The sequence below is a fragment of the Talpa europaea genome (genome assembly GCF_964194135.1).
Source record: "Talpa europaea genome assembly, chromosome: X".
In the NCBI taxonomy this organism is placed as follows: Eukaryota; Metazoa; Chordata; class Mammalia; order Eulipotyphla; family Talpidae; genus Talpa; species Talpa europaea.
Genome location: NC_140081.1, coordinates 47047558 through 47061188, shown reverse-complemented (window position 1 = coordinate 47061188; position 13631 = coordinate 47047558). Strand labels below are relative to the sequence as shown.

At 37.7% G+C, this 13631-nt stretch overlaps 1 protein-coding gene across 1 annotated transcript in view; it reads left to right on the top strand.

Annotated features, from left to right (window-relative positions):
- Positions 1–13631, top strand: part of TEX11 (testis expressed 11) — a gene marked incomplete at both ends in the record, with an annotated part of 405993 nt that overhangs the window by 90500 nt on the left and 301862 nt on the right. Inside the window, 2 exons of the mRNA XM_084259198.1 lie at positions 661–741; positions 833–952. Of these exons, the coding sequence (XP_084115324.1) occupies positions 661–741; positions 833–952 (201 nt within the window). The remainder of the gene's footprint in view (positions 1–660; positions 742–832; positions 953–13631) is intronic.

The window sequence follows — 13631 nt, the reverse complement described above, 5'->3', positions numbered from 1 at the left end:
TAAATAAAAAAATTATTAGAATTGTAATTAAAATAGTAAAACCCTAGTCTAATGCTTATCATATAATGCTCTTAAAGTATGAGTCATTGTTTTCAGACTTTCTTTCCCTATCTAAATTATACCAGTGTATTTTTTTTAAAGATTTATTTATTTATTTATACAAGCACTGGGTACAGTCAGAAGCGTGGGAGGGCGAGAGAATTCACCAGAGTCAGAGCAGAGAGCAGAACGGGCAGACTGACGAAGTACACTGCTGAGGGGAGCAGCGGGCAGCAGGAGAGGTCTGCACACCATGTGGGACCCTCACCCGGTGGCCGGGGATCAAACCGGTGCTGCAGAGGCTGCAGGCAGCTTCGCAACCCAGCACTCAACCGTTGCGCCACTGGGGAGGCCCACCAGTGTATTTTTTTAATATTTCCTCAGAAGATGTGTTTTTAAGTCTGTTAATTTTTTACTATTGTTTTTCTCAAGACAATTTCTCTTAAATTATAAAGTTCAAAGCAGAATATAACTCTAATGAATAACTGGTACTTTTTATTTTCTGTGGATTATAATACTGAATATAGACAGAGGATTAGATATTTTCTCAAATACCCCTCTCAACCAGTTTGGAGGAGGTATGAATCTTTAAAAAATTGTTTTCTAACTTCTCTTTTCCAGATGAATATGAAAACAGGAAAAGGGTGGGTGGATATTGGAAATGCTGTGATTGCTGATGAATTTTTTCAAGCTGCAATGGCTGTAAGTTACTAGTGATTTTTAACTGTGGCAATTACAGTAACTGTTGTGGTTAGTATCATTAAATTTTGTTTAATTTGGATTTATTTTCCAGAATCTGGAGAAATTATATATTAAATTAATGCAGAGGAGCTTTCCTGAGACCCAGTTGACTATGCAGAAGATTACCGTGGAGAGGGACCTCTTGAAAGTGTTGTCTTATCAAGCAGAGTCAGTAGGTATCATAGTCACTAGAGTCTCTCAGTGGGGCATTTTGTGTATGTAAATACAAATGTGATAAGATGTAACCACTATAAGAAAGTCAGGTGTCATTTGCCATTTATGGGCTATTATATTTGACCTTTTGTCTGTTTTATATCTGTAGGTAATATTACTAATGTTGATTGGTATCTCTGGGATGTATGAGGTTGAAAAGACTGACAAATAGTTAAACAATTTTAAACCACTGCATATAATGGCTGTCATTTATTTATGTCAGTGCCCTCTATTTGAAATACCTGTCTCTGTGACTTTCTTTTTTTTCTTAAAGATTTATTTATTTATGCATATAAGAACTGGGGTATAGGCTAGAGGTGCAGGGAATGAGAGGATTCACCAGAGACAGAGTGAGGAGCAGAACAGGCAGATCTACTGAAATACACTGCAGAGGGAAGCAGTGGGCGAGACAGGAGAGGTCTGCTGCTCCATGTGGGTTAGCTCCCTGGCTGGGGATCGAACTCATGCTGCAGTGGTTGGTGATAGCTTGATAGTGCTGAGACTTAACCCCTGTGCCACCATGGAGGTCCTATTTTCATTTTTAACATTATTATTGAAAGATAAATCATATTGCTATAAAATTCACACGCTTAAAGCATATAATTTAATGGTTTTAGTATATTCACAGAAATGTGCAGTTACATTCACATTTGCAGTTACATCCTATTGCTTCTGATGCAACCTTAGCAACTACTAATCTATTTTCTGTTTCTATAAATAATCTGTTTTGGATTTCATATAAGTGAAATCATTACATATGGTCTTTCGTGATTAGCTTATTTCACTTAGCTTGTTTTTAGTGTTCATGTATGTTGTAGCAAGTTATAGAATATATCAGTACTTCATTCCTTTTTATTATCAAATAATCTACCACCATGTGGATACACCACATTTTGATTCTCCATTAATTGTTGATGAATATTTAGGTTGTTGCCAATATTGGGTTATTATGAATAATTCTATTGTGAACATTCATGTATAGTTTTTCTGTGTGTACATCGTTTGTATTTCTCTTGAGATATCTACCTATCTATTATATCATGAGTAGAATGGCTGAGTAATATGGTAACTCTGTCTTTAACCTTTTGTGAAACTGCCAGACTCTTTTTCATATGATGGCGAGGTAGGTATCTACCTTCATTGTTTTGCACTGGATAACATCTGTCTGTCTTGGCACCATTTTAAAAAAGAGACTATTCTTTCCTCACTGAATTTGTATTTGCATGCAACAAATAAATTAATCCTAAATGTAAGAATTTATTTCTGGACTTTCAGTTTTTTCCCCATTGATTTATATGTTATCCTTTTGTCAGTATTGCAATCTTGATTACTGAAGCTTTGTAGAAAGTTTAATATAGAAGCTTGAGCCCTGCAACTTTGTTCTTTTCAAAATTGTTTGCCTCTTCTGAGTCCCTTAAATTTCTATATGAATTTGAAGATATGCACATCAGTTTCTGCAAAAGTCAGTTAAAATTTTGTTGGGAATTACATTGAATCCATAGTTCAACTTGGGGAATATTGCCATCTTAAGAATATTAAGTCTTCAGATATGTGAATATAGGATGTCTTTCCATTTATTTAGGCTTTATTTAATTTCTCATCAATCTTTTGTGGTTTTTAGTGTATTAGTCTTACAGTTTTTGTCAAATTTATTTCTAATTTTATTTTTTGTTGCTAATTTAAATGGAATAGATTTCATGATTCAACTTTTGTTTTACTCATTTTTAGTGTATAGAAAGTCAATTTTTTTTTATGTTGTGTTTTGTAGCTTGCTGGGCCTATTTATTCTCATTGAATTTTTTTTTTTTGTGGATTTCCTAGGCTAGTCTATAGATAAGATCATGGCATTTGAGAGTAAAGATTATTTAGGAATTATGCTGAGGAATACATTTAACAAAGTAAATGTGGACTAATATGCAGAAAGCTATAAAATATTGTTGAAAGAAATCAAGAAGATAAAAATAAATGGAAAATAGCTTATATTCATGGATTTAAAGACTGCCCCCAAAATAAGTGCTCAAAACATGAACTCTTAAGATGAAAGCATAGATTTAATTTTTTTTAAAGATTTATTTATTTATTTATACAAGCACTGGGTACAGTCAGAAGTGTGGGAGGGTGAGAGAATTCACCAGAGCCAGGGGGAAGAGCAGAGCAGGCAGATTGACGAAGTACACTGCTGAGGGGAGCAGCGGGTGGCAGGAGAGGTCTGTGCGCCATGTGGGACCCTCGCCCCACGGCCGGGGATTGAACTGGCGCTGCAGAGGCTGCGGGCAGCTTTGCAACCCAGCGCTCAACCACTGCTCCACCAGGGGAGGCCCCATAGATTTAAATTTTTCTGACATTGGATTAGGCAACATTTTCTCACATATGGACATCTCAAGCACTAAGGGAAAAAAAATTACTAAACTGAACTTTATCAAAATTAAAACATTTCTTCATCAAAAGACACTATGAAAAATAAAAAAGGCAGGGGCCTCCCTGGTGGCCCAGGGGTTAAAGACCGCCCTATCAAGCTATCACCAGCCACTGCAGCACAAGTTCGATCCCCATCCGGCCAGGGAGCAACCGACATGGTGCAGCAGACCTCTCTTGTCTCGCCTGCTGCTCCCCTTAGCAGTGTATTTCAGTAGATATGCCTGTTCTACTCCCCACTCTGTCTCTGGTGAATCCTCTCACCCCCCGTACCTCTGGATTAGACCCCAGTTCTTGTATGCATAAATAAATAAATCTTTAAAAAAAAGAAAAAAAAAGAAAAAGAAAAAGGCAGCCCACAGAATGGGAGAAAATTTTTGTGTAGCATCTATAATAGATAAAGAGCTCTAGAACACAGCAGTAAAAGGCAAATAACCCAAATTTAAATTGGACAAAACGTCTAAGTAGACGTTTCTCAAATAATGATAAATAGATGGCCAGTGAGCAAATGAAAAGATGCCCAATGTTATTAGTCTTTTGGGAAATGCAAATCAAAAATCACTATGAGGATACCACTTCATACTCAAATATGTATAATTAGAAGGATGGAAAATAAGAAGTGTTGGTGAGGAAATGGAAAAATTGGAACACTGATACACCTTTGGTGAGGCTGTAAAATGCTGCAATAACTGTGTAAAAGTTTGGAATTTCTTCAAAAAGTTAAATTTTTCATATGACTCAGCAGTTCTACTTCTAGGTGTATACACAGAAGAATTGAAAACATGCATTCATTCAAAGGTTTGTAACAAATCTTCAAGCAGCATTATCCACAATAGTTTCAAAATAGAAACAACCCAGATATGAATCAGTTGATGAATGGATAAACAAAATACCCATACAAAGGAATATAATCAAACCATTAAAAAACCCCGAAGTATTCATGCATGCTACAACTTGTATAAACTTTTGAGAATGTTTTCTAGATGAAAGACAAAAGAACATGTGTTCTGTCTTTCTATTTGCATTAACTTTCAAGAACAAGAACATCCTAACAGAAAGTATGTTATTGGTTGCTTGTTGCTGAGAAAAGATGGTAGTAGTGGCTACCAATGGGTGCAGGGTTTTATTCTGGGATGTTGGAAATATTCTAGAATTAGATAGTAGTAATGATTACATAACCTTGTTTATATGCTAAGAACTACTGAATCATATACATTAAAATGGTGAATTTTATGGCTTGTGAATTATATCTTAAAAAAAGTCCTGTGAGCTAAGCTTTTCCATGGAGCTTCCAGGCTGGTCAATTAGTGACAATTTTCTGGGGATGGGACTTTTTGCCTGTTGTAAACTCATTCATTCTCTTCTAGTAGCTGTTAAGCTGTTGTTTTCCACAACCAACATGGTTCCCAATATGCTGGTTTTCAATACTGCTGTAGGGCTGGAGAGAGGGGCATAAAAATAGGCAAGTTAAATATGCTGCAAACCTTGCCGTTTTTACCAAGATTTATTTTTTCAAGAAAAATCAACTACTTTTTTTGAGGCAATATTTTCCAGATTGTTGAAAATGTCTGTTTGATTTCCAGAGGTCTGAAAAAAATCATTTTGATAATTTGCACCAATGTTCTCATTGCTTTTCTGGAGGAATAGAATTTCAGAGGTCTTTGCTTCACCATTCTAACAGTGATTCTCCTAAAACCAGTTTTAATGTTGATCTTGTATCTCTGCTGAACTCACTTATTAATTCTAGAATTTCAAAAATAAATTCTTTGGAATTGTCTATGTAGACTTTCATGTCATCTGCAGATAGAGACAGTTTTATTTCTTTCTATTGTGTATGCATTTTATTTCCTTTTTTAAGACGTTGTGCTGAGGACTTTCAGCACTAAGTTGAGTAAGAGTGTTGAGGATGAATGTGATTTCCTTGACATATTACAATGGAATGAGTCAACTTTTTTATATCTACATAACTCAGTCGACCAATATTTTCCAGATTACCCATTCATGTTGTTACAAAATCATGCATGGGTTAAAGACTGAGTCAAAGTTTAAGATAGACCCATGGTTTCAGTGTAAATTGGGCATGAAAACTTCATTGTTATGATTCCAGAGTTCTCATTGCAAGTAGCCTTTAAGAAGCTGCCACTTTCTGAAATTTGTGTTTTAGCAAAGAATACCCAAAATGATCTGAAAACACTATTTTCTGATACATATATATGTGAGACTTGGTTTTCTTTATATACTTCAACCTAAACATTACAATAGGTAGATATGAGAATGCAATGGCAGATATGAGAATCCAGATGTTCTGTTAAACCAGGCATTAGTAGATTTGTAAAAATGTAATATAGTGATACTATTATGTTAAATTTCTTCTATTTTTGGAAAATATAGTTTTCATAAAAATATGCTGTTTACATTAACATATTTTTTCCAATGTTTCATTTTTAGTTTTAATTTATAATGTAAATATTGATTACTGTAATCTAGCTAAAATTTCTTTGTCATCAATAATTTTTAATAGTTATAGGGCTCCAACTTCTGAATATTTACCATAAAACATGGAAATACTAATTTGAAAATATTTATGGAACCCTATGTTCATTACAGCACTATTTACAATAGGGAAGGTATGGAAACAACCCAAGTGCCCAGAGAAGTATGCATAGATTAAGAAGATATGGTATATATGTGTAATCGAATGGTACTTAGCCACAAAAAGATAAAATCTTAACATTTGCAACAATATGGATGGAACTGGAGGGGATTATGCTGAGCAAAATAAGTCAGAAGGAAAAGGCGAGTACTGGGTGATTCATGTATATGTGAAATATGAAAAACAAAGGAATAGACAAAACCAAATCAAAGCAAACCCTTGAAGTCTGACTGTAGAACTGATGCTACCAGAACGAGGGGGAGGAGGGCTCAATGTACTATTGTGGAAGATTATTGGTACTTTGGCAGTGGTTGTCATGTGGTAACATACATTTGTAGAGGTATGAACTATACTCCTAAAACATATACAGTGTCGTAAATCAACTTTATCTCAATAAACATAAATTTTATAGATATATGGTAGCAAATACAGTAAAATGTTAGTGGTAGAATCTAGGTGATAGGTACATAGGTATTCACTGTAAAACTATTTCAACTTTGTGGTATGTTTGAAAATTTTATAATTTTTATAAAATTTTTAAATTTTATAATTTCATAATAAATCACAATTATTAGTTATAAAACAATTATTAGTTATAAAATATATAATAAATTTTCCAAATATTAAAAATAAAGAACACAAGTTCATCTTGCTCAAATTATTTCTAAAAATTTAAGGACAGGGAGTGATCCTTTATACAGTTTACTATGCCAACATTAACCCAGTACCACAACCAGAGAAAGACAGGACAAGAAAAGAAAACCACAGACCAAGATCCCTGGTGAATATAGACATGAAAATAAAAATAGTAACAAATTGAATTCAATAGTACATTACAAATATACCCCAGGGATACAAGGACGGCTTAATATACATAAATCAATCAATATAATCAACAAAAGAAAAGATAAAAATCTTATAATATCAGTAGCTACAGAGAAGCATTTGATAAAATTCAGCACTCATTTATAAAATCTCTAGACAAGGTGGGGGCGGGGCAACATGGCGGCGAGGAGACACTGCGAGTAAGATCTCCCATTAAAAAAAGTTAATAGGGAAGAAAAGCGGCAGGTCCCAGTGAGAACTGGGACACGGAAGATAAACGGGTGACTCCAGCAAACTGCCCAAAGAAGAAAGTTGCCATAAAAGAGGACCAGAAGGGAGGGAAGCGCAGAACCCTGTTCCCCTCCCCCGCCCACAAAGTCGACACTCTCTGACCAGCAGAGAGGAGGGAAAAAAAAAAAACAAACTAAAACGACCAACAAGAGCAAACTACACAGCAAGCGGGACTGTGAGTGGAAAGGAACTATTTCAGCCACCACACCCCGTGAACGGGAGCTGTGGAGAATCCTGCAGGATCCCCGCGGAGGTGAGCTCCAGGCGCCATTAAAGAGAGACCCCGCCCCCCAGGAGGAGGCCAGCACCAGCACACAGCCCTGGGCCGCCCGGTAAGCTTGCACAGAGAAGCGGTGCGCTGGAAAGCAGATGTGGATCGGGATCGGGATTGCGCGGGAAAAGCAGTGCGGTTGAAAAGCAAGCTCAGGTCCCCGCGCCTGCGACCTAGGCTTGCAGGGAGACACGCGGAGGCCCTCACTGAGTGAGCAGGAACCAGGCGCCCAGGCACGGGAGCGGGATTCAAAAGGCGCCATTCCCGCGCCACTGATCTGGGCTACAGCCCAAGTCCTGGAACTGAGGGCTTTGGAACTGAGACCCGGGGCACGAAATTAAGGGCGTGGGTTCCCCACGAGGGTGGGGCACAAGGCAGACACAGTACCCCAAAGCCGTTGAGGTGTACCCTACCATCCCCGCTCTGTTCCCTGTCCCACGGGGTGGAAAATCAGCTCCCCAAGGGCTCTAGGAGAGATCTCTGGCGCCACCTAGCGACTTGAAACCAGCAGAGGCTCCTGGAGGAGCCAGTGGCCAGCTGGGGAGTTAGCCCATGCCGGGCCCCTTCCGACCAGTAGTCTGAGCCCACAGGGGGAGCGAGCACCCACAGCCGGGGCAGACCAGGTGCGCAGAAGAGTGTGCCTGAGAACGGACGCGCAGGGAGTGTGTCCCACATCACCATTTTAGAACAGGGACATTTCTTCAGTAAAGACTACATTTCTTCAGTAAAGAAGGCTTCCTCAGGAGCCAGAGGTGAGCGGGGGAAGTTCGCCCACGGCAGACCCCCTCTGGCCTGCAGTCCAAGCCCAGAGGGGGAGCAGGAACCCACCGCCGGAGCAGACCAGGCGCACAGGGGAGTGTGTCCCCACATCGGCATTTTAGAACAGGGACCTTTCTCCAGTAAAGACTGCTTGAAACTGACATATGGCTCCTGGAGGAACCAGAGGGGAACAGAGAAGCACACCCAAGATGCCGGCCAGTCCCAACAACACAGTGTCCCAACGCATACGGCAAATTAGAAAACAGACAGTAGGGAGTAGAAGAACCACACGCAACCTAGCAACTCCCCAGGGAAAAAACACACCACAAAAAGAAAACCAGCCCCCAGATTGCAACGACAGTAACTTGGAAGAACTTCTGAGCCTTCCAGAAAGAGAATTTAAAATTGCCGTGATTAAAAAACTGACAGAAGTCATAAAGGAAAACAATGATATGAGAAAAATAATCAACGATCAGAAGAATGAAATTGAGTCCGTAAAGAGGGAAGCAAAAGAAACGCAGGAGAACAAAGAATTAATGGAGGAACTAAAGAACTCTGGGAAAAGCAATGAAAGCAGAATAGATGAAATGGAAGAACAAATAAGTACTCTTGAAGACACAGAAATAAAAAGAACCAAAACAGAAAAGGAAAGAGAAGTACGAAGGAAAAAGAACGAAGAAAGACTTCGGGAACTATCTGACTCCATGAGGAAAGGAAATATAAGAGTTATAGGAATACCAGAAGGAGAGGAGAGAGATGTAGGAACAGAGAAAATATTCAAAGAGATAATTGAAGAGAACTTCCCAAATGTGAAGAAGGAGCTGAAAATTGATATACAAGAAGCAAGAAGAACACCAAACTTCCACGACGAAAGAAAAAATACAGCAAGACACATAATAGTAAAGCTCCCAAGAATCCAGGACAAGGAAAAAATAATGAAGCTGGCAAGAGGAAAGAAACACATAACATTCAAAGGAAAGCCAATCAGGCTGACATCAGACTTCTCCGAAGAAACACTACGGGCAAGGAGAGAGTGGAGGGACATAGTCAACAGACTCCAAGAAAACAGATGCCAACCAAGAATACTCTATCCCGCAAAGCTCTCCTTCCTCTTTGAAGAAAGAATATGGACCTTCCCAGACAAACAGAAACTCCGGAATTTCATTACAACTAAACCCCCACTCCAAAAAATACTACAAGGAGTCCTAAAGCCAGAACCTCAGAGGGACGAATAACAATGAAAGAAGGCCAAAAAAAAAAGTTATTAAAAGAATAAATAAATAAAATCAAAGGAAAGACAAACACAATGGCAAATACAGATGCTAACATATCAATATTAACTCTAAATGTAAATGGAATAAACTCTACAATAAAAAGACACAGAGTTGCAGCCTGGATTAAGAAACAAAACCCAACCTTTTGCTGTCTCCAGGAAACACATTTAGCTACAAAAGATAAAAATAGGCTCAAAGTTAAAGGATGGAAAACAATCTTACAAGCAAATGGACCAAAAAAGAAAGCAGGAACAGCTATACTTATATCAGATAAAACAGATTTCAAACTCAAAAAGATAAAAAGAGACCCCAATGGTCACTACATTATGATCAAGGGGACAATACTTCAAGAAGAAATAACACTCATTAACATATACTCACCAAACGAAGGAGCACCAAAATATATCAGACAACTGTTGTCCTCTCTGAAAACAGACATCAGAGAAAACACATACGTAGTGGGAGACTTCAACACACCACTATCAACAATGGATAGATCAACAAGACAAAAAATAAGTAAAGAAACCAAAGCTCTAAATAAGGACCTAGAGCAATTGGGCTTAACAGACATCTATAGAACACTAAACACCAAAGAAACGGAGTACACATTTTTCTCAAGCACACACGGATCATTCTCCAGGATCGATCACATACTGGGGCACAAGACAAACATCAACAGATACACCAAGATTGAAATCATATCAACCATCTTTTCTGACCATGAAGGCATCAAACTAGAAATAAACCATAAAAAGAAGGCAAGGAACTTTCCTACCTCATGGAGATTAAAAACCACACAACTGGAAGACCACTGGACTAATGAGGAGATCAAAGAAGAAATTAAAAAATTCTTTGAATTGAACGACAAGGAGGACACCAATATCCTAAATGTATGGGATGCAGCAAAAGCAGTAATAAGAGGAAAATATATAGCAATAGAAGCTCACATCAAGAAACAAGAAGGAACTCAAAGAAACAACCTAATCTCGCAGTTCAAAGATCTAGAAAAAGAACAACAAAAAAACCCCAAAACCAGTAGAAGAAAAGAAATAATAAAAACCAAAGCAGAAATAAATGAAATTGAAAGTAAAAAAACAATCCAAAAGATCAATGAAACCAAGAGCTGGTTCTTTGAAAAAATCAATAAAATAGACAAACCCCTCGCCAGGCTCACAAAGGAAAAAAGGGAGAAAGCAAAAATAAACAGGATCATCAATGAAAGAGGAGAAATCACAACGGACACAGCAGAAATCAAAAGAATAATCAGTACCTACTATGAACAGTTATATGGAAACAAGTTCAACAATCTAGAGGAGATGGACAAATTCCTACAACTCTACAATCACCCAAAGCTAGATAAAGAAGAAATAGAACACCTAAACAGACCAATTACAAGCAGCGAAATTGAAATGGTAGTCAAAAACCTCCCCAAAAACAAAAGCCCAGGACCTGATGGATTTACAAATGAATTCTACCAAACATTCAGAGACGAATTAGTGCCTATCCTTCACAAACTCTTCCAACAAATTGAGAAGGAAGGGACAATACCAAACACGTTCTATGAAGCCAACATTACACTAATACCAAAACCGAACAAGGACAACACAAAAAAGGAAAACTACAGGCCAATCTCCCTAATGAACACTGATGCAAAAATCCTCAATAAAATTTTAGCTATCAGAATCCAACAATGTATCCATAAGATAATTCACCACGACCAGGTAGGATTCATTCCAGGGACACAAGGATGGCTTAACATCCGAAAATCAATCAACGTTATCCAACACATCAACAAAAAGAAATATAAAAACCATATGATAATATCAATAGATGCTGAGAAAGCTTTCGACAAAGTGCAACACCCATTCATGATAAAAGCCCTTGAAATTCTTGGGATACAAGGAACATACCTCAACATCATAAAGGCCATCTATGACAAGCCAACAGCCAGTATCATTCTCAATGGTGAAAAGCTGAAAGCAATTCCATTAAGATCTGGAACAAGACAAGGATGTCCACTCTCACCACTGCTTTTCAATATAATACTGGAAGTGTTAGCCAGAGCAATAAGACAAGAGAAAGACATCCAAGGAATCCAAATAGGAAAAGAAGAAGTCAAGCTATCACTATTTGCAGATGATATGATAATATACATAGAGAACCCCAAAAACTCCACAGAAAAGCTAATTCAACTCATCAATCAGTTCAGTAAAGTGGCAGGATACAAAATCAACACGCAAAAGTCAGTAGCCTTCCTATACACAAACAATAAATCTGAAGAAGAAGAAATCAAAAAGACCATCCCTTTTTTTATTGAAACAAAAAAAATCAAATATTTGGGAATAAATCTAACAAAAGAGGTAAAGGACCTATACAAAGAAAACTATAAAACACTGTTAAAAGAAATAGAAGAAGACACAAAGAAATGGAAAGACATCCCCTGCTCATGGATTGGAAGAATAAACATTATTAAAATGGCCATCCTACCAAAAGCAATATACAGATTCAATGCTATTCCAATCAAAATTTCAATGTCATTCTTCAAAGAAATAGAACAATTATTGATGAAATTCATATGGAATCACAAAAAAGCTCGAATAGCAAAGCTCTCCTGAAAAAAAAGGAAGGGAATGGAGGCATCACACTCCCAGACTTCAAGCTCTACTACAAAGCCATAATATTCAAAACTGCATGGTATTGGAACAAGAACAGACATACAGACCAATGGAATCGAATAGAAAATCCAGAAATAAACCCACAGATTTATGGTCAACTAATCTTTGACAAAGGAGCAAAGACTATGCATTGGAGCAAAGAAAGTTTGTTCAATAAATGGTGCTGGGAAAACTGGGTCGCTACATGCAAAAGAATGAAGCTTGACCACTACCTCACACCATACACAAAAATCAACTCAAAATGGATTAAAGAACTAGACATAAGACCTGAAACCATAAAATATATAGAAGGAAATATAGGCGAAACACTACGTGATTTGCACATCAAACACATCTTTACAGACACATCACCCAAAGCAGTGATAGAGAATGCAAAGATAAACAGCTGGGACTACATCAAATTAAAGAGCTTCTGCACAGCAAAAGAGACAATAACCAAAACAAAGAGAAACCCCACCAACTGGGAGAACATTTTTGCACCCAACACTAATGATAAAGGACTGATCACAAAAATCTGCAAAGAGCTGATGAGACTCAACAACAACAAAGAAAATTATCCAGTCAAAAAAATGGGCAGAAGAGCTAAAAAGAAACTTCTCTGAAGAGGAAATGCAAATGGCCAACAGGCATATGAAAAAATGTTCAACATCACTTGTCATCAGGGAAATGCAAATCAAAACTACCATGAGATACGATCTTACACCAGTGAGAATGGCACATATTAAAAAAACTAGAAACAACATATGTTGGCGAGGGTGTGGAGAAAAAGGAACTCTTCTGCACTGTTGGTGGGAGTGCAAACTGGTCCAACCACTGTGGAGAGCTGTGTGGAGATTTCTGCACCTACTAAACATAGAGCTTCCATATGATCCAGCAATTCCACTCCTAGGTATTTACCCAAAGGACACAGAAACATCAATTCCAAAGAACACCTGCACCCCTATGTTTATAGCAGCACTGTTTACAATAGCTCAGCTTTGGAAACAACCCAAATGCCCAAAAATAGATGACTGGATCAAGAAGATATGGTACATATATACCATGGAATATTACTCAGCATTCAAAAAAGATAAACACATGCAATTTGCAGCAACATGGATGGCACTGGAAGGGATCATGCTCAGCGAAATTAGCCAGAAAGAAAAAGAAATATACCGGATGGTCTCACTCATAGCAGGAATCTAGAAAACTTAAATAAGGGACCAGGAAAATGAATAACTATAAGAAAGTGAAAATCAAAATCAACAAAAAACTATGAACCAGAGACACTTTTAGGGGGGCGGGGGCGGGAGGGGAGGGAGTGGGGTCAGAATGAGGGGGGGCTGCAATTTTATGGGGAATATAAAAATAAAATTTATTATTTAAAAAAAAAAGAATAAAATCTCTAGACAAGATGGGACTGGAAGGAAACTACTTCAGCATAATAAAGGCTATGCATATATCACAAACCTACTGCCAATGTAATTCTCAATGGT